This window comes from Schistocerca americana, chromosome 9, assembly GCF_021461395.2.
Source record: "Schistocerca americana isolate TAMUIC-IGC-003095 chromosome 9, iqSchAmer2.1, whole genome shotgun sequence".
NCBI lineage: Eukaryota > Metazoa > Arthropoda > Insecta > Orthoptera > Acrididae > Schistocerca > Schistocerca americana.
The window spans coordinates 1,291,535-1,313,876 of NC_060127.1; the positions used below are offsets into that span (position 1 = coordinate 1,291,535).

Below are 22,342 nucleotides of genomic sequence, written 5' to 3' on the forward strand. Positions count from 1 at the left end.
CGAAAGCCTCAACAATTTTGTAATATGGAATCTGCCAGTTGTCCTTCACCCACAGTTCTCGTTATGTGGAAAAGGGAAATCTAAGTTTCAAAAGGGCGATGCTTTCTAAAACCGTGCTGTTTCGTAAACATAAGCTTCTTAGTCTCAAGAAAGTTTATTACATTCGAGTTGAGTATATGTTCAAGGATTCTGCAGCAATCAGAAGTTACGGACATTGGTAAAAAATTTTGCGGGTTCGTTCTTTTACCTTTCTGATATACTGAACTCACCTGCGCTTTTTTCAGTCGCTTGGGACTTTGTGCTCGGCGAGAGATTCACGGTAAAAGGAAGCTAGGAAAGGGGCCAATGTCGCAGAACTGGAATTTCATCCGGACCTGGTGATTTATTTGTTTTCAAATTTTTAAGTTGTTTCTCTACGCCAGGTATGCTTATTTCTGTGTCGTCTATACGGGAGTCTGGCTGATGGTCGAATGACAGTATGCCTGTACGGATCTCCTGCGTGAACGATTTCTTAAAGGTGAAATTTAAAACTTCGGCTTTCGTTTGCTATCTTCAACTGCTACACTAGACTGATCAACAAGAATCTGAATGGAAGCCTTACACCCGCTTAGCGATTTTACATGAAACCAGAATTTCTCTGCCAGATCTTCTGCTAAGATGTGACGGTGGTAGTTGTTTTACGCTTCGCGCACAGATCTTTTCACAGACGCACAAATCTCTGCTAACATTCGCTTGTCGTCATTTGTGCGTCCTCTTTTGAACCTAGAGTGCAACAACCTCCGCTTCCTCAGCATCCACCGAATTTCATTCTTAAACCATCCATCCTTTGGCTCAAATGGTTCAAATGGCTCTGAGCACTATGGGACTTAACATCTATGGTCATCAGTCCCCTAGAACTACTTAAACCTAACTAACCTAAGGACAGCACACAACATCCAGTCATCACGAGGCAGAGAAAATCCCTGACCCCGCCGGGAATCGAACCCGGGAATCCACCTTTTAATCAGTTACTAGGCACGTAACTCTCCAGACCTCGATTTACAATCTGATTAAACTTTGCCCATAATTCCTCTATATCCATCTTACTGGAACTAAGTGATGGCACTTCATTGTCTAAGAGAGATGTTAATCACTGTTTATCTGCCCTATCTTCCTGACTGACTTATTTAGTTTCGTACCTCAGTTGCTATAATGACATCGTGATTGCTAATCCCCGTTTCTATACTGACATTGCCGATAAGGTCCAGCCTATTTGTAGCAAAAGGTCTAAGATGTTTCCACTGCGGGTGGGCTGCCGAGCTAGCTGCTCGTGACAATTTTCAGAAAAGTGTTGAAAAGTATTTCGCATGACTGTCTGTCTCTACCCCCTGCAATGAATCATAGACTTCCAGTCTATAATCGGTAGGTTAAAGTCGGCTCCAACCAGTATTGCGTGGTCAGGGTGTACACGAGCTATTGACAGTACCCTTTCTTTGAATGCCTCTATAGCTGCCACTATGCAATCGGGTGGCCGGTAAAAACATCCAACAATTAACTTGGTTCCACGTAGACCTGTTATACGCGACCAGTTGGCTTCACTGTTACACTCAACTTCGACCTCCCCCTGCTACTGCCTCTAGTCTATCTTTCCGATATACGTCCCACGACTCGCTAAATATCTCAGAGATTTCTGCCGCTCTCGGTCCCAAGGATGTTTTTGAGAGCGAGAACTTCCCTGGAGGGTAGCAAATTCGGGATTTTCATTACGAATACTTCGACAGTTTAATGACAAAATTGTGAGACTCGAAGTGTCTTTCCTTTGAACGCAGTTTCACTTCCATTGCTGTGAATCGATTGGAGAGACTTCATTAGAGCCCCTCAAACTACCACCTAGCCTAAAATTCCGTCACGCGCGCGTCGCAACCACTCTACTGCTTCCTTTGTGTGGTCCATCCCTGACCTATCAAGGGGAGTCCTACAAACCACCACACGATAACGCAGGTCTAGAAGTCTGCAGCCGAGACCGTCACAGAGTCGATGAATCCTTTGACCGAGGTCCTCCACTCCGCTTCAAACCAAATTACCCCGATCAACTCTGGGAACGATGCAGCGAATTGTGAGCTCTGCTTGCACCCCGCGCGCCAGGCCGACAGTCTTGACCACGTCTGCCGGTCGCCTGTACGAGCTGAGGATCGCATCAGAACTAGAGACGGGTAGTTCGCGAACGAACGGTTCACCAAGATGAACGAAAGGACCGAGGAACGAATTCCAGGGAACGATCGGTTCATAGTTCACTTCGGTCGCGGCGGTCTACTTTAGTTCCCAGGAACGAGGAATGGTCGGTTCATAGTTCACTTCGGTCGCGGCGGTGTACTTATAGTTCCCGGGAACGAGGAACGATCGGTTCATAGGTCACTAGTTCACTTCGGTCGCTGCGGTCACTTTGGCAGTTCTCGTTTCCAGCCTCGGTCACGTGCTCGTCTCAGTCTCGGTCTCCCTCGGCCGCACTCGTCGTTCTTCGCGTGACCACCTGTCTCAGTTCCACTGCCGGCTGCTCCTAGTTAGTTCAGTGTCCAGTTGCTCGTTTCGTTCACTGCGCTCGCCCACTTTACATGTGTTCCAAACTGTTCTTGCACTTGGTTCTGGCTATTCAGCGTCCACGACCGGCAATCAAAAAGTATTTTATAGTTACGTAAATTACATAAAAATTACGTTGTACGTAATAGGTACGTCTTTTCGGGTAACAAAAGGGCATATCGATGAACAGCAGAAGACATACTTATAACAAGGCAAGTTTTTTTTTTTTTTTTTTTTTTTTTTTTTTTTTTTTTTTTTTTTTTTTTTTTTTGTTAGCCGGCCGGGGTGGCCGACCGGTTCTAGGCGCTACAGTCTGGAACCGCGCGACCGCTACGGTCGAAGGTTCGAATCCTGCCTCGGGGATGGATGTTTGTGATGTCCTTAGTTTAGTTAGGTTTAAGTAGTTCTAAGTTCTAGGGGACTGATGACAAAAGTTAAGTCCCGTGGTGCTCAGAGCCATTAGAACCAACCATTTTTTTGTTATTTATATATTTTTTGGTTTCATCGACTTGATTTAGCAGCTAACTTTCCATAATTTGCTTAATTTTTAGTGTAAGAAAATTCGTATAAAACGGTTTTCGTGTGTCTTTCATATACAAAACGTTACATTTAGGAAGGCTCTAATTATTTTTAAGTTTGGTTGTTTCCAATTTGCATTATCTGCTAGTTTGGTTTCTCTGAAAAAAAAGTGGGTTGTGGGTCATTTTGGCTCAGCAGGAAAAGCGGTGCCTTTCCATTTGAAAAGACATAGATTGCCATAAAATCATATTTACTTATTATCTCAAAAACATTTGTTGAGAAGGAGCTTTCAAACCAAAAACTTTGTTACAGCGAACTTTATTATTATTATTATTATTGCTGCATTAACGTTAATAATGCAACATAAAAACCTAATTTTTACTAAGCGTGTGACGCAAGTATGAGAAAACCACATTTTATTTGATGCTTCCATAAAGTCTCTACTTCGCCTACGAACTCAGAGACAACGTGAAGTATATATAGGGTGTAAACGATAATTGTTTACAACGTAGCATATTTATGTAGTGGAAGTCGAAACGAAGAATTTTATACAAGACACTTGTGGTCTATTAAGTTGGGAAACAGCCACCAACAGGTTTACAAGACTATATCAGCTATAGCTCATGCGTGTCGAGTGAGTTTTTCATGTTCTCCTCTCCAGCTCTCTACACATCGTCATCGATTGTTTCGCCATTGTTGCTTACATTAGCTTGTTATTTCTTCACTGCCTAATTATTACATATTTGTCTGTTTGTTGTATCCGCTCGTAACGGGCAACACATCGTCCGTAATTGGCTCGGTTTTCCGTCCGCCACCCTATATTATTTCCCCACACAAGGCTACGGGTGGCTAAGCGACAGGTTCTGCAGAATCACAGATATTACATCTAAAAGCGTGTAAGAATTCTGTAATGAATAAAAATTATATACTCCAGGGGGGAGGCAAGTGTCCCCTCTTGGTGCCCTCCGATGCTTCAGTCACCAACACGACTAATTTTCAGTTTTTCATAAGAACCATATACCAAGCACAAATGAACGGTGAACGAGTAAAAATGAACGGTTTCCAAAAAAGAACGATCAGCAGTGAACTAGTTCCCAAGGATGAACGAGTCTGCACATCTCTAATCAGAAGTAGTGTGGCGGGCGTCGTCGGTGTGGACGTGGGCCGCGACTTGTCTGCACCCTGCACGCTCGGCAGCCACAGGTGGGGCCGCCTCCACACCTCCACACCTCCGATGTGGCCCCCCTCTCCCCCCCCCCCCCCCCCCCCGCAGACGTACCCAGCGCACATGGGCTCTCTTTCCAGCCGAGAACGCTACCTGCCTAAGAGGCTCCACAACGCGCCTAACGTTGGAGCTCCCAATAACCAATAAAGCCCTCCACGCGTGCGTGCTCGGACCCAGCTGGAGGAGCGGCCACCCGTCCACTCACAGTGGCGACCACCCGCCACTCACCCTGCTCTGACGGTGCGCCAGGAGGTCCTCGGAAGCAGAGTTCGAGGGCAAAGCGAGCAACACCTGAGGTGTCCCGTGCGAAGCGCCGGGTTCTCCGTCACCGCCACACGCCGAGGCAGCAGCCTGGAGGTGACTGACCGTAGCCGACAGCACGTTCAGCGGCCAGCTCTCCCTGCGTCCGTACGCAGCGCGCACGCGTCCTAACCGTCCCATCATCCTAGCAAGACTAACTGAAGAACTGAACTATAAAAACAGGCAATACTAGATGTGTGACTTGCTACCTTTCTGATGTGTCGCTAATGGACGCTGATGGGTTAAAGAGCTGCGTAACTGGCTCCAAGTATTGCACTAAAAACTGATTTACACTTACAAAGCCGGCCGGTGTGGCCGTGCGGTTTTAGGCGCTTCAGTCTGGAACCGCGCGACCGCTACGGTCGCAGGTTCGAATCCTACCTCGGGCATGGATGTGTGTGATGTCTTTAGGTTAGTTAGGTTTGAGTAGTTCTACGTCTAGGGTACTGGTGACCTCAGATGTTAAGTCCCATAGTGCTCAGAGCCATACACTTACAAGAACGCGGGATTAACCCTCTTGAAGACAGAAACACGCACGAAATTTAATAAATATACTACGCGGAAAACACAGAAAAGGATAAACACTTAACTTGCCGCTCTTTATACGAACACCTGTCACAGCTGGAGGCTGACATCATCTACAACAACGAAAAATATTTCACACGAAGTGTTGGATGTCTCACTGCGGCATGTAAACTACAAAATTCATATACTTTCCAAGAAACATAAAAGGTGAAACAAAAGTTATTTCTGGCGTTCCCCAAGGTAGTGTTATAAGCCCTTTGCTGTTCTTTATCTGTATAAAGGATTCGGGGGACAATATGAGCAGGCGTCTTAGGTTATTTGCAGATGACGCTGACGTTTATCGACTAGTTAAGTCTTCAGAAGATAAAAACAAATTGTAAAACGATTGAGAAAAAATATGTGTATTGTGCTGAAATTGGCAATTGATCCTAAACAACGAGAAGTGTTAGGTCATACACATGAGTGTAAAAGCGAATCAGTTAAACTTCGGATACACGATAAACCAGGCAAATCTAAAGGCCGGAAATTCAATTAAATATCTATGAATGAGAATTACGAAGAACTTAAATTGGAAGGAACACATAGAAAATGCTGTGAGGAAGGCTAACCAAAGACTGCGTTTTAATCGCAGGACACTTAGAAAATGTAACAGGTCCGCTAAAGAGACTGCCTACACTATGCGTATCCGTCCTCTTTTAGAATACTGCTGTGCGGTGTGGCATCCTCACCAGATAGGACTGACGGAGTACATCGAGAAAGTTCAAAGAAGGGCTGCACGTTTTGTATTATCGCGAAGTAGGGGAGAGAGTGTCACTGAAATGATGCAGGATTTGGGTTGGACATCACTAAACAAAGGAGTTTTTCGTTGCGGAGGAATCTTGTCAACAAATTTCAATCACCAAAACGTTCTCCTTCGAATGCAAAAATATTTTGTTGACACCGACCAACATTGGGAGAAACGATCACCATGATAAAATAAGGAAATCAGAGCTCGCACGGAAAGATAAAGGTGTTCGTTCTTACCGCGCACCATACGAGATTGGAATAATAGAGGATTGTGAACGTGGTTCGAAGAAACCTCTGCCAGGCGCTTACATGTGATTTGCAGACCATCCACGTAGATCAAGATGTAATATTTTTGTTTGTGGAAGCTACTTCAGCCGTGGTAAAATTTGCTGTTTTGAAGAGCGCGCCGCAGCGCGTAGTGTGAAGCAGACGTCCTCCGTTTCTGGCGGTGGCGCCGCTGTGGCAGTCGCAGCTTTGGTGTCTCCCTCTGGTGGGAAAGGGGAAAGTTTGTGGCGGCGTTCGTAGCGACAAGCAATTCGCTGTAGAAACGGCTTACGAAGTCACCGCCACACTTTTAATAGCGGGCCGACCGGTCCGCTGGAACAGTGAACAGAAAGATGAAAACCCAAACACTCTGATTAAATAAAAGTCGGTACTTATCTTTATTAACGAAGATACAGAACACATTAGTGGACTCCGTGTCTACAGAGATCTGTCTAGTTCGAGTCGGAGCGGCTAGGTCAGCGTCGGCTGCGATGAACACACAACTGACTAGCAAGTACACAATTCGGTGGCGAGTATACAACTGAGCGGCGAATACAGAACTGTCCTAGCGCTCGCGACTCCAGCGCTTAAGAAGCCAGAAGCCAGCGGTGGCGCGCGCAGACTTGCGGCGATTTCCTGTCTCGCTGGCGCTGCTTATGCGGACGGCGTCCGGACTTGGATGCTGCCAACCTTTTGGCAGCGGGCGCGGGTGGCATTACTGGCTAGGATATAACACTCATCCCCCCCAAATCGCCGCACCGTCGTTGAATAATGACGTGGCGAGCGTCGACGGCGGGGGAGGGGTCTGGCCGCAGGCGTAGCAGAAGAGACCGGGGCGGAGACTGTTGTCGGTGGCAGTCCCCGGTCCGCACCCCAGCATTGGCTGCGCGGGGCTTCGGGAAACACCGACTGAAAACCGAGGTCAGGGTGCACGCCTGTGACCACGGGCGCAGCTTCTGGTACTGGACGCGACGGGGCGTCGGGACCCACGAAGAGAGGCAGCGTCTCCTGACGCTGCGTCGACTGCTGCTGAGTGGGCGCCGGACAAGGCGCTGCGGTGTCAGACTCCTTGGGGGAGCCCAAGGAAAGCGGCTGCAGGACAGGCTGCACAGCCACCGCTTGGGAAGGCGGCCCGGCTGAGGGGTCGACGTCCATCAGCTCCGAAGGCGGTGGCGACTGAAGAGGGACCGCAGGCGCCGGAGCGACCACCTGGGGCGCTCCCGGATGAAGCTGCGCGGGAGGCATCAACGGGACGGGCTGTCGGCGTGGTAGCGGCGACGGCTGCTGCTGCTGCCCTGGGGGCGGCAGCGAAGTCGGAAGGCGCGGCTGGAACCCGCCGCGGACCAAATCTGTGGACAAAGAACGAGCGGCAGAATCCGGGCGGCCAGCGCGGCGCAACTGGTTCTGATGCCTCCTGTGCACCCCAGTAGCACCTTGAACAGTATAAAAACCGCGACCCTGGACACTTATCACGGTACCACGTTCCCAACGACGGCGACCGTGATAAACTCTGAAAAAAACGGCGTCGTTGCGCTGAAAACGCGTGCGATGCTCAGAAGCGGCGGGTCGATCCGGGGGGTGCAAGAACCGTAGTAGGGTGCGATGACGACGGCCGTGGAGAAGCTCCGCAGGCGAAGGGCCGTCGCGTGGCGTGGTCCGGTACGACGACAGGAACGTGATGAGGGCCTGCTGACGAGAGTGCGTAGCACGAAGGCGGTCCATATGATCCTTGAATGTGCGTACAAAACGTTCCGCTGCACCATTCGATTGAGGGTGGAACGGCGGAGTAAGAACATGGCGAATGCCATTGGCAGAACAAAAACTTTCAAATTCAGCAGAGGTAAATTGTGGACCATTGTCAGACACTAAAACTTCTGGAAGACCCTCAATACAAAAAATTGAAGTCAACGCCTGTATAGTTTGTGCAGACGTTGTAGACTGCATGGGCACAACAAACGGAAAATTACTAAATGCATCTATCACGATGAGCCAACGAGAATTCCAATATGGACCAGAGGAATCAATATGTACTCGCTGCCAGGGACCGGCAGGGCGTGCCCACTCAAAATAGCGTTGAGGCGGAGCAGCTTGGTGTTCGGCACACGTCGAACAATCTGTAGACATCTGCGTAATCTGCTTATCAATGCCGATCCATGTACAATGACGGCGGGCAAGCTGCTTGGTGCGGACCACTCCCCAATGACCTTGATGCAACAAGTCGAGGACCTTGGATTGGAGCACTTGGGGAACCACTACACGAAGCTGGTCATTCTCGGTGCGTAACAGCAAAACTCCGTGCGAAACAGACAACAGATGACGTTGCGGATAATAGCGACGAACCACAGGATCCGATATGTCCTTTGCCTTGGACGGCCAACCACGTTGAACAAAACGTAATAGTAAACTCAGATGAGGATCCGTAGCTGTCTCACGTGCCACCTGACGATAATCAATCGGAAAATCCCGGAGGGATTGATGCTCATCGGCGTCAATCTGATGGCAAGAGTCGTCAGAGGAATCGAAGACATCATCCGCAGCAATCGGCAATCTAGAAAGCGCGTCAGCGTTTGCATGCTGAGCTGTAGGGCGATACAGTATCTCATACTGGTATTGTGATAACAAAAGAGCCCAACGTTGTAGTCTCTGAGCTGTCCGCTGAGGAACTGGTTTAGACGGATGAAACAGTGACGTCAGGGGCTTGTGATCTGTCACTAAATAGAATGGTCTACCATAGAGGTAGTGATGGAATTTTGTGACACCGAACACAATAGCCAACGCTTCCTTGTCCAATTGGCTATAATTACACTGAGCTTTGTTTAGCAATTTAGATGCGAACGCAATAGGACGTTCGGTGTTACCGACTCGGTGAGACAACACAGCACCGAGGCCGAAAGAAGAGGCATCACAAGCTAACACCAGAGGCTTGTTAGGGTCGTAATGGACCAGACAACGATCATTCAATAAAGCCTCTCTAAGCTGCTGAAAGGCCGATTGGCAATCAGCTGACCACACAAACGGAACATTCTTACGGCGGAGACGATGCAACGGTGCAGCAATCTGTGATGCATTAGGTATAAACCTAATATAATACGTCAATTTGCCAAGAACTGCTTGCAATTCACGCAGATTGCGAGGGGCGGGCAAATCACGAATAGCTGCTAAATGTGACTGGGAGGGATGAATGCCTTGAGCATTAATAACATGTCCCAGATACTCCATCTCCGTAAGGAAAAATGAACATTTATCGATGTTGCAACGTAGGCCTGCCTGAGACAACACTTTAAACAAACACTCCAAATTACGGAAATGTTCAGCAGGCGTCCGACCGGACACAACAATATCGTCTAAATAGTTGCAACACGATGGCACATTAGCCAGAAGTTGTGACAAAAAACGCTGAAAAACAGCTGGAGCTGACGCACAACCAAAAGGCAAACGCAGAAAACGGAACAACCCCAACGACGTGTTTATGACAAAATACTGTTGTGATTGCTCGTCGAGGGGCAATTGCAAATATGCTTCACGGAGATCAATTTTGGAAAAGAAACGAGCTTCCCCCAACTTATCCATCAGCTCGTCCGGTCTAGGCAAAGGAAAAGAATCAATGACAGTCTGAGGATTAACTGTCGACTTAAAATCAGCACGCAAACGTAACTTGCCAGACGGTTTCTTTATAATAACTAAGGGAGAAGCCCACTGGCTCGCTGAAACGGGTTGAATAACACCGTTGTTTTGCCAACGACGAAGTTCATCTTCTACAGGTGCCCGGAGGGCGTGAGGCACTGGACGAGCACGAAAAAATCGAGGCTGAGCATTATCTTTTAACGTAATATGAGCGGCAAAGTTCGCAGCACAACTTAGTTCGTCTTTAAATATGTCACTGTATAGTTTACACAAATCGGTTATGCTGTCTTGAGGAACAACAACAGAATTAATTTGCAACACATTGTCTTGGATAGACAGGCCAAACAAGTCAAAACAGTCTAATCCGAAAATGTTTACACTGTCTGTAGCGCGGAGCACTGTGAATGAAACTGTTTTTGTATTGCCACGGAATGTGGCTGGCACGCTACATACACCTAACACAGGAATTTGTTCTCCACTATAAGTAGCCAAAGAATGTTTTGCCGCCGAAAGTTTAGGGCGGCCGATAGCCGCATACGTAGCACTATTTATGAGAGTCACAGACGCACCAGTGTCTAATTGAAAATTGAAGGTCTTATCCTGGATGCGTAGCTTCACAAATAGTTTATTACACTGTCTCTGGATCGGTGCAGTGGAGGCGGAAGACACAAAATCAGCGCGTTTAGCGCGTGTTCGCTGCTTACGACAACTCGTGGGTTGGGCGGGTGGAACAACAACTCCCGCGTCACTCGCAGTCTGTACATTACGTTTTACAGCGTTTGAATTACGCTTGGGTCGCATAGCAGAGGGCTGGGTGGGTGGCTTATTGCGAACAAGTTTATTACCCACACGAACCGTGGAAGAGTCTTTAAACGCGACCTTCTGGGCGGGCTGGCTTTGAAGAACATGAATATCCATGGGCTGGGCAGCACTAGAATTGTTCTTGCGTTTACGCAAACAAACAGTCTGGATGTGTCCTTTCCTTTGACAAAAGTGACAAACCGCGTTTCTTAACGGGCAACGTTCACGAGGATGAGCAAGAACACACTTAGGGCAAGACTTAACTCTATCATTTTGCACACGCGGCTGACGAATGTGTTTAACATGACGCGGCCGGCTAGTGTTTACAGTCTGACTCTGCCGGTGGGGCCGCGGGCGTGACATAACTTGCTTAGCACAGGCAATTTGAGAAATACATGGCTGATCTAACTCACACTCAGCATAGTCAAAAGTATCTTGGGCTTCAATGATGTTCATCACAGTCTCTAATGACGGGTCAGGCAACTTTAAGATAGCAGCACGAATACGAGAATCTGCAATGTTTTGAGTAATAGCGTCTCGTAACATGACATCACTGTAGGAAGCTCCACACACACAATTAAATCGGCACTGACGGGTGAGGCCCCGTAAATCTGTTAACCACTGTTTATCAGATTGATGTGGCAGTTTCTTTAATCCGAAGAACTTGAATCTGGCTGCTGCCACATGAACTCGCGACTCGAAATACTCAGCAAGCTTGTTAACAACAACGTCATAGTCTAAAGCTTCTGGCTGGGATTCCGGGAACAACTTACAAAGTAGTCGATAGACTTCCACGCCTGCAGTGGAAATTAAATAAAGCTGCCGCTCAGTACCTGTGATTTTGTAGACTGTCATGTGCGCCTGCAACTGCGCGAAATATTCTCGCCATTCTTCTCGAGATGTATCAAAAGCACGGAAAGGTGGTGCTGCCTGTGCTTGTTCCTTTTGTGTTGGTGGATTAGCCGCTTGTTTGGCGATTGCTTCCACCAAACTTTGTATTTGCTGACTCTGTAACAAGATCAACTGTTGTAATTCGGCAGACATAGTGAACACAAATTAAACCAGCCCCCAAAATTTTATCGCTATAATTAGTATAACCAGAAACAAGTTGAACCAGCCCTGCACACGAGTTCGGAAGTCCTCGTCGCCAGTTTTGTGGCGGCGTTCGTAGCGACAAGCAATTCGCCGTAGAAACGGCTTACGAAGTGACCGCCACACTTTTAATAGCTTGTTTCTTTTTCCCTATGAATATTTAGAGGCTGCTTTCTGATTATAGCCTAATTTAAATCAGAAAGCAGCCTCTAGAAGTTTGGACTGTATGAGCTTTCGGGTAGAGAACCTTGCCGCTCCCTTTTGACACGGCCGTAGTTACGACCGCTCACAACAGCCTCCGAAAGACTACACTGGTGCAAATCTGCAACACACCAGATAACTTTAAACTAAGAGTTTAAACAATTTACACAAGCACACATACCATGCACCCCCCGTAGGAGGGATGGAAACGGTTCAAAACACTAACAATTAAAATATTAACCTTGCCATCGAATGTGCAACTTGATTTTAACTTCTAAGAAAAGCCTTACGGTGACAGGGTGGCAACTTTATATAGTAAAATGATCATTTAAATAAAAGCCCATGAAATGCAATCTTATATAAAATTCTACAAGGTTGGCCAATCAATAGTTAAGATGCTCTACAGTACACAGATACCACATCTCAAGATCATTGGCAATAATACCAAAGTTTCCAAAGATCAAAACATATTTCAGGTATTAGGCCGTTACACTCCAAGCAATAAATTCGTTAACACACCAAATCCGACAAGCATGACAGAGGCAGCTACTAACGTACGGTAGATTGATAGGGAGATTACCGAACAACCTGAACCGCAGGTTGCTCTAACCCGCCCCTACTCCACAAGAGAAAAATGCTTTTATGCGCTATTAAAGTGAATAAAATTCCCATTTGTTAAAAGCAATTTGTTTATGATTTCATCAGTTACTCCCTGTCAACTACTTCCATGCTTACATAGTGTGAGTAAATGTGTTAATGTTCTTGATGAATCGTTAGTAAAATAAAATAAATTCTTAAGAATATTCTTTGAAAATAAATCACGGTTCACTACTGTACACTGGTTCTAGTATGGTATGTCATAAATAACACATTTTATTTTCTGATCACTGTCTGGCACTGTCTAGTAATAGAATTAAATAGAAATAAAAGAAAGTGGTGTGTTCCTTTCCAGGAACTGTGTCTTTATAATTTTACTTTGCATTTTGAACGAGGCAAACTGATTGAGCGTGTCACAAAAGTGAAGTTTAGCAAAGTGAATAACGCAGACGGTGACCATTAGCAGAGAATTAGTTTGTTCGCACTGTGGTTCAGCTTGCGAGGGTACCCGGTCCGTCGTACATGCTGGCCATAGATGAAAATAACAGAAGTGGGAGGTAGAGATGGCCGACGGTTGGAGAACAGCCAGCGTTTCTGGCGCAAGTCGGCGAGACGCGAATAGTTTACGCTGGTGTAGACTACGGGCAGCGGCTGCGGCAGCGGGAAGCGCACAGAACGACAATCCGACAGCCGTCGGGTCGAGTCCCTATGCGGAAACTTCTTTTATTTTCAGTTACACTACAAATAAACCGAAATAACGCTCAGTACACGATGTTTATATTTTCGTAAAAGGCACGAAAAGTAAAGGCAGAGGATAATTTCCGGCTGCAAACAAATTTCGACGAAACGATTGTAAGGCTTACTTGAGAACTACTTACTTGATAACTACGTATACAGAATCAGATACTTTTGTTACTGTCCACTTGACTGCTCACAGGTGTTGCGGTGATATTCGTCATAAAAACAGGGGAAGCAATAATTTTCGTGGTGTCTTGCACACGTTACAAACGCCGCTTTGTAACAGTTATGTGGTTGTTTTACAGTTGCATTCATAAAAGGTTCTCTCTTATCACACAATGCGTAACGCATAATTTAGCCAAATACTGACAACGATAGCCGGTGATGTGCATTCGAACATTTTGATACAGTCTTCTCGGAATGCGATTTCTCTTTCTCGATAGATAAGAGCAATTCTTAAGCTTTTTCATAAAATTCTTTACCTGTCGAGCGGAGTGCATTTGTGTGTGAACGACAGTAATAATACAGCATCTCAATCCTTCTTCATCCTGAAAAATAATAAAAGTACCTGAATTTAGATACGAAGTTCTCGTATACGTATTATAATCCCTTCATGGATTTTATTTGCTGTACCAAAATTTCCTTTACCTTTTCTTTTTATTCCTTTTATTAAAATATCAATAAATACAGTATATCGAGCGCTATTTCGGTTTATTTGCGGTGTAAGTACTGAAAAAATTGAAGAGAAAGGAAAGAAAAAAAGTCTGCAGACAGGTGCTCAATCCCACGACTCTGGGATTACCGTTCCGCACTCTTTCCGCTGCACCAACCCCTGTCTGGAAACTGTGCTACCTGTATGGGTCACGTTTCGCTCGACTTTCACCAAAAACGCTGTTTTTTCTAAACTCCTGGCCATCTGGATCTCCCACTTCTATCCAGGCGGTGCGTTAACCAAAAACTTGGAAAAACCGGTGACGTAGAGTACATCTACATCTATATGGATACTCTGCAAGTCACATTTAAGTGCCTGGCAGAGGGTTCAACGAACCACCTTTACAATAATTCTCTCCTATTTCCATATTGTACAGTTCGCAGGAAAAACGAACACCTACACTACGTGATCAAAAGTATCCGGACACCCCCAAAAATACGTATTTCATAGTAGGTGCATTGCGCTGCCACCTACTGCCAGGTACTCCATATCAGCGACCGCATTAGACATCGTGAGGGAGCAAAATGGGGCGCTCCGCGGAACTCACGGACTTCGAACGTGGTCAGGTGTCACTTGTGTAATACGTCTGTAAGCGAGATTTCCGCTCCTACACATCCCTCGGTGCACTGGTTCCGATGTGATCGCGAAGTGGAAACAAAGGGACACGTACAGCACAAAAGCGTACAGGCCGACCTCGTCTGTTGACTGACAGGTACTGCCGACAGTTGAAGATGGTCGTAATGTGCAATAGGCAGACATCTATCCAAACCATCACACAGGAATTCCAAACTGCATCCGGATCCACTGCAAGTACTATGATAGGTGGGAAGTGAAAAAACTTGGATTTCATGCTCGAGCGGCTGCTCATAAGCCACAGATAACGCCGGTAATTGCCGAACAACACCTAGATTGGTGTAAGGAACGTAAATATTGGACGAGTGAACAGTGGAAAAACGTTGTGTGGAGTGACGAATCACGGTACACAATGCGGCAATCCGATGGCAGGGTGTGGGTATGGCTAATGCCCGGTGAACGTCATCTGCCAGCGTGTGTAATGACAACAGAAAAATTCAGTGGCGGAGGTGTTGTGGTGTGGTCGTGTTTTTCCTGGAGGGGGGGGGGGGCTTGCACCCCTTGTTGTTTTGTGTGGCACTATCACAGCACAGGCCTACATTAATGTTTTAAGCACCTTCTTTCTACCCACTGTTGAAGAGCAATTCGAAGATGGGGATTGCATCTTGCAACACGATCGAGCACCTGTTCATCACGCACGGCCTGTGGCGGAGTGTTTACACGACAACGACATCCCACGGGCTGCCATTCCCCAGAAAGCCTTCCAGCGCCCGCAGGAGTGGACGCCGTCATCAAGACTAAGGGCGGGCCAACACCATATTGAATTCCAGCATTACCGGTGGAGGGCACCACGAACTTGTAAGTCATTTTCAGCCAGGTGTCCGGATATTTTTGATTAGATAGTGTATACATCTTTCCGTGCGAACACTGATTTCTCTTATTTTATTATGGTGGTCGCTTCTCCCTTTGTAGGTAGGCGTCAACAAAATATTTTCACATTCGAAGGAGAAAGTTGCTGATTGAAACGAAAAACGCCTTTGTTTTAATGATGTCCACTCCAAATCCTGTATTATTGCAGTGCCACTCTCTCTGATATTTCGCGATAATACAAAACGTGCTGCCCTTCTTTGAACTTTCTCGATGTACTCCGTCAATCCTATCTGGTAAGGATCCAAAACTGCGCAGCAGTATTCTAAAAGAGGACGGACAAGCGTCTTGTAGGCAGTCTCTTTAGTAGATCTGTTTGAAAGCTATCATTTAAATAATAAAAATAGAACAGTGAAAGTTCTCTTTAAATAATAAAAATGTAAGACTGACGTACTGTTTCAGATTGTAAGCTCTGCGGTGTAATAATAAATGAACTGTCGTACTGGAACCTGCGCGGTCATAATGTGAAAGCGAAGCTGCACTCTAATGATAATTAACTATGGTAATGTAAAGGGAAGTCTTTGTTATTGTAAAAGTTGTCATTCTGCAAGAATTGTGAACAGTATAAGTAGCGTGAATAATGAACTTTGACATTAAACCTACAATAATTAGTTTTGCAAAACCGATCACAAAAACTGTGTCTGAATGGCATAAGTTGGCCCTGATTGAATAAATAAGAACATCAAAATATTTAGTCCTTGCCTCTACTCCGCGCAGATCCGGGTAACTCGTTGTAGTACTGGTCTGTCTTGCGCGCCGCTGTGCCACTGCTGCAGATTATTGTGTCTACACAGAGACACTCGAGAGATGCAATGAGTTCCCTGTTAGTTGCAAATCCAAGTATTTTCCGAAAACACATGGCTCCATGGTCAATTAAAAAATTGTAAGAGAGAGGTGGGTAAAACATTAAATATGCACATAAGTGACAACAGTAAGTTTTTCTGTATAATGTCAAAAAGTGCTCGTGGCTGATTTTAAATTTAATGAGAGTTTTAACATCCAAACAATACACTTTCCTATCTCTCGAATCTAGCAACTCAGTGCAAAACCAAGTTAGTCCGATGGCGCAGCAATAGTGAATAATGAAAAAGTAACATCATTATAATATTTACCTCCGACATTCCATTAGACTTCATCCTTCACAAATCAGTTTCCGTTACATTCTTGATATAATCATGTTCATTAAACACACTGATAAATTGAGACGTTATACATGTGAAACATAACATTGCCATTGCTTCGTCACTCTAACACAGCTTAACATTGTCTGACCCATTACGCCAGCAAGTTTCTTGTTTTCATCTTAGCGGCAGTTGCCGGAACGTGCTCTTTAAAGCTAAGCGTCCCCTCAAGAATAGCGTGGACTTTTGTTTTGGCTGAAGTATTTTGTAAATGCCTAGCTTTATTTCCTTGCTTGTGGGCTTGTTGGTAAGGTGAACACTAGTGACTTGTGTTTTGGCAGCTCTCGGCTGTAACCTCGAGTTATTGTGGAAGCGACACTGTGAAAACAGCGCGGGGTGAATGGTTTCTTGCCGGCTGCTGTGGCCGAGCGGTTCTAGGCACTTCAGCCCAGAACCGCGCTGTTGCTACGGTCGCAGGTTCGAATCCTGCCTCGGACATGGATGTGTGTGATGTCAGGTTAGTTAGGTTTAAGTAGTTCTACGTCTAGGGGACTGATGACCTGAAATGTTAAGTCCCATGGTGCTCAGAGCCATTTGAAGCGTCTGAGAGGTTCCTTCTCGTAGGAGATCACGGAAACGCGAGCGGTAGGAGAACTGACGTTCCTCTTCCGACTGCGTCTTAAACCGCCTCTCTTTTTTCTCGGCCACTTTTTGTAGGCCGCCTGTATAGGGTTACAGACGGAGTCGGCTCCGATGGCGGACCTGGAGGATAATCCCAGTGGTGGGGAGGCAGTGAGACTCCGTCTTAAAGAAAGGAATTAAAATCCCGGATCTGGCTGCGTTCGTGTCAGCGTCTGGCCTCAGTCGCATCTGACGGATTCCGGGACTCACGGTCTGAGTCCAAACATCCCGAATGCGGAAAAGATTGTTCCGGGCACTGCCAGCAGCTACGAGGAGTCCAGACAAATACGGGAGAAACCGCTGCGGACAGTACAGCGAAAGGTGAGTGCGGTCTTCCACCGAGCAGCGTGGTTGGGGGCTCCTGGGGTGTCGAGCGAGAGCCCAGAGGAACGCCTGCAGCTGCGTGAGGACTCGGAAAGCCACCTCACGGTGTGCGGCGCAGGGTACTTTGTGCCTCTCTGTCACTTCCTCTCTTTCCTGTTACAGTCGCCAAAAGTCTGCAGGACGAACTATCGCTAGTATTCCCCCGTATGAAGTCGGATCGCTCTTTTCTCACCTTCACGGTCTTTTCAGTGCACAGGTTATCGTTCACTGTTCACATGCGTTGTTTAGCTAATGACCAGATTTCGGCTGTTACGTCACTCTCAACAGCCCAAATCACTTCTCAGCCGACATCCGCGCAGCGTGCACCTTCAAGAGAGAGAGGGCCACAGTCCGCTGGTAGGAGAGCCGGGGGGAGGGGCGCACGCCGCTGCCACGTACTGGCGAGAGTAGTGTCAGCAGTCGAGGCACGCCTAACCTACAAACAACACGTGTCGGCAGTCAGATGTAGCGTTCTCACTGACGCTCCATCCCAACAAAATGGCCGGTCTGAACACTCTCGAGGCCTTTTCGCGAGATATGCGTAGGAGGATTGCGAATCGCGCTGCTCTTCTTTGAATCCTCTCTACTTCCTCTGTCGATGCTACGTGAATCAAACATACAGCGATAACAAAGCGCCAGAGTGTTCTGGAAACGGATATTCTAAAATGCGACTGAAACTTAAATATTTCTTTGGAACATTTAACATCCACACCGTTTTACACCTGTTGTTGTTGTTGTTGTGGTCTTCAGTCCTGAGACTGGTTTGATGCAGCTCTCCATGCTACTCTATCCTGTGCAAGCTTTTTCATCTCCCAGTACCTACTGCAACCTACATCCTTCTGAATCTGCTTAGTGTATTCATCTCTTGGTCTCCCTCTACGATTTTTACCCTCCACGCTGCCCTCCAATACTAAATTGGTGATCCCTTGATGCCTCAGAACATGTCCTACCAACCGATCCCTTCTTCTGGTCAAATTGTGCCACAAACTTCTCTTCTCCCCAATCCTATTCAATACTTCCTCATTAGTTATGTGATCTACCCATCTAATCTTCAGCATTCTTCTGTAGCACCACATTTCGAAAGCTTCTATTCTCTTCTTGTCCAAACTATTTATCGTCCATGTTTCACTTCCATACATGGCTACACTCCATACGAATACTTTCAGAAATGACTTCCTGACACTTAAATCTATACTGGATGTTAACAAATTTCTCTTCTTCAGAAACGCTTTCCTTGCCATTGCCAGCCTACATTTTATATCCTCTCTACTTCGACCATCATCAGTTATTTTGCTCCCCAAATAGCAAAGCTCCTTTACTACTTTAAGTGCCTCATTTCCTAATCTAATTCCCTCAGCATCACCCGACTTAATTAGACTACATTCCATTATCCTTGTTTTGCTTTTGTTGATGTTCATCTTATATCCTCCTTTCAAGACACTGTCCATTCCATTCAACTGCTCTTCCAAGTCCTTTGCTGTCTCTGACAGAATTACAATGTCATCGGCGAACCTCAAAGTTTTTATTTCTTCTCCATGAATTTTAATACCTACTCCGAATTTTTCTTTTGTTTCCTTTACTGCTTGCTCAATATACAGATTGAACAACATCGGGGAGAGGCTACAACCCTGTCTTACTCCCTTCCCAACCACTGCTTCCCTTTCATGTCCCTCGACTCTTATAACTGCCATCTGGTTTCTGTACAAATTGTAAATAGCCTTTCGCTAACTGTTTTTTACCCCTGACACCTTTAGAATTTGAAAGAGAGTATTCCAGTCAACATTGTCAAAAGCTTTCTCTAAGTCTACAAATGCTAGAAACGTAGGTTTGCGTTTCCTTAATCTTTCTTCTAAGATAAGTCGTAAGGTCAGTATTGCCTCACGTGTTCCAGTGTTTCTACGGAATCCAAACTGATCTTCCTCGAGGTTGGCTTCTACTAGTTTTTCCATTCGTCTGTAAAGAATTCGTGTTAGTATTTTGCAGCTGTGACTTATTAAGCTGATAGTTCGGTAATTTTCACATCTGTCAACACCTGCTTTCTTTGGGATTGGAATTATTATATTCTTCTTGAAGTCTGAGGGTATTTCGCCTGTTTCATACATCTTGCTCACCAGATGGTAGAGTTTTGTCAGGACTGGCTCTCCCACGGCCGTCAGTAGTTCCAATGGATATTGTCTACTCCGGGGGCCTTGTTTCGACTCAGGTCTTTCAGTGCTCTGTCAAACTCTTCACGCAGTATCATATCTCCCATTTCATCTTCATCTACATCCTCTTCCATTTCCATAATATTGTCCTCAAGTACATCGCCCTTGTATAGACCCTCTATATACTCCTTCCACCTTTCTGCTTTCCCTTCTTTGCTTAGAACTGGGTTTCCATCTGAGGTCTTGATATTCATACAAGTCGTTCTCTTATCTCCAAAGGTCTCTTTAATTTTCCTGTAGGCGGTATCTATCTTACCCCTAGTGAGATAGGCCTCTACATCCTTACATTTGTCCTCTAGCCATCCCTGCTTAGCCATTTTGCACTTCCTGTCGATCTCATTTTTGAGACGTTTGTATTCCTTTTTGCCTGTTTCACTTACTGCATTTTTATATTTTCTCCTTTCATCAATTAAATTCAATATTTCTTCTGTTACCCAAGGATTTCTACTAGCCCTCGTCTTTTTACCTACTTGATCCTCTGCTGCCTTCACTACTTCATCCCTCAAAGCTACCCATTCTTCTTCTACTGTATTTATTTCCCCCATTCCTGTCAATTGCTCCCTTATGCTCTCCCTGAATCTCTGTACAACCTCTGGTTCTTTTAGTTTATCCAGGTCCCATCTCCTTAAATTCCCACCTTTTTGCAGTTTCTTCAGTTTTAATCTACAGGTCATAACCAATAGATTGTGGTCAGAGTCCACATCTGCCCCTGGAAATGTCTTACAATTTAAAACCTGGTTCCTAAATCTCTGTCTTACCATTATATAATCTATCTGATACCTTTTAGTATCGCCAGGGTTCTTCCATGTATACAACCTTCTTTCATGATTCTTAAACCAAGTGTTAGTTATGATTATGTTGTGCTCTGTGCAAAATTCGACCAGGCGGCTTCCTCTTTCATTTCTGTCCCCCAATCCATATTCACCTACTATGTTTCCTTCTCTCCCTTTTCCTACACTCGAATTCCAGTCACCCATGACTATTAAATTTTCGTCTCCCTTCACAATCTGAATAATTTCTTTTATTTCATCATACATTTCTTCAATTTCTTCGTCATCTGCAGAGCTGGTTGGCATATAAACTTGTACTACTGTAGTAGGCGTGGGCTTCGTATCTATCTTGGCCACAATAATGCGTTCACTATGCTGTTTGTAGTAGCTTACCCGCATTCCTATTTTCCTATTCATTATTAAACCTACTCCTGCATTACCCCTATTTGATTTTGTGTTTATAACCCTGTAGTCACCTGACCGGAAGTCTTGTTCCTCCTGCCACCGAACTTCACTAATTCCCACTATATCTAACTTCAACCTATCCATTTCCCTTTTTAAATTTTCTAACCTACCTGCCCGATTAAGGGATCTGACATTCCACGCTCCGATCCGTAGAACGCCAGTTTTCTTTCTCCTGATAACGACATCCTCTTGAGTAGTCCCCGCCCGGAGATCCGAATGGGGGACTATTTTACCTCCGGAATATTTTACCCAAGAGGACGCCATCATCATGTAATCATACAGTAAAGCTGCATGCCCTCGGGAAAAATTACGGCTGTAGTTTCCCCTTGCTTTCAGCCGTTCGCAGTACCAGCACAGCAAGGCCGTTTTGGTTATTGTTAGAAGGCCAGATCAGTCAATCATCCAGACTGTTGCCCTTGCAACTACTGAAAAGGCTGCTGCCCCTCTTCAGGAACCACACGTTTGTCTGGCCTCTCAACAGATACCCCTCCGTTGTGGTTGCACCTACGGTACGGCTATCTGTATCGCTGAGGCACGCAAGCCTCCACACCAACGGCAAGGTCCATGGTTCATGGGGGGGGGGGGGGGGGGCTTTACACCTGAGAAGATAAAAATATTCCACCGAAATCCTTGGTGAATAGGACGTAATAATTTTGCTGTACAGGAAACAGGATGCAGAGACGAACACGCAAGAGAGCTCGAGAATGCAGGCTTTATAAAGGCAAACGTGGAAAATGTGTAATGAAAGGCGTGATAGCTTGAGTACTGTTCCTTTCTGAACAGGACAACCGTTCATTCTGTGGAGAAATTGATATCTCACTCTGAAAGGCTTTCTCTGCTAACGGTGAGATTAGAAAACAGAAAGTATTCATAAATTGGTGCCCGTGCACAATCAATGTCTGTAACGAACATAATTCACAGTAAATAGAGGCTTTCTGGAAACTACTAGAATCGATAAAAAGAAAAGCTGGTGAAAGTCTTTAATGCTCCAATTGGGAAACGGAAATGCTTTCACAAAATTATTGGGGACATTGCAGCACATCAACGAGTCAACACAAATGATAAAACACATACAGAATCGTTCCAATCGAAACTGACCTTCGCAAATTACGAGAGAATTTCCAGCAAACTGTGAATCTCTAAATCTCCAAATAAACTCCTTGGAGAATTCTGTATAGACTAAGTAGCGACATCGATGAATAATCTCAAGGGAATCAAAAATGTAAAAGTTAGGAAATCGATGATATCTATTCAGACCTGTACCTACTACTTAAGAAGATGAAGTTTATCCGTGTAAA

The 22,342-nt window shown here is 45.6% G+C and overlaps 1 protein-coding gene across 1 annotated transcript in view; it reads right to left on the reverse strand.

The window, feature by feature from the left end:
• Window positions 1-22,342, reverse strand: part of LOC124551178 (vegetative cell wall protein gp1-like) — a 133,605-nt gene that overhangs the window by 93,876 nt on the left and 17,387 nt on the right. Inside the window, exon 2 of the mRNA XM_047126167.1 lies at window positions 7,109-7,524. Coding sequence (XP_046982123.1) covers window positions 7,109-7,524 — 416 coding nt within the window. The remainder of the gene's footprint in view (window positions 1-7,108; window positions 7,525-22,342) is intronic.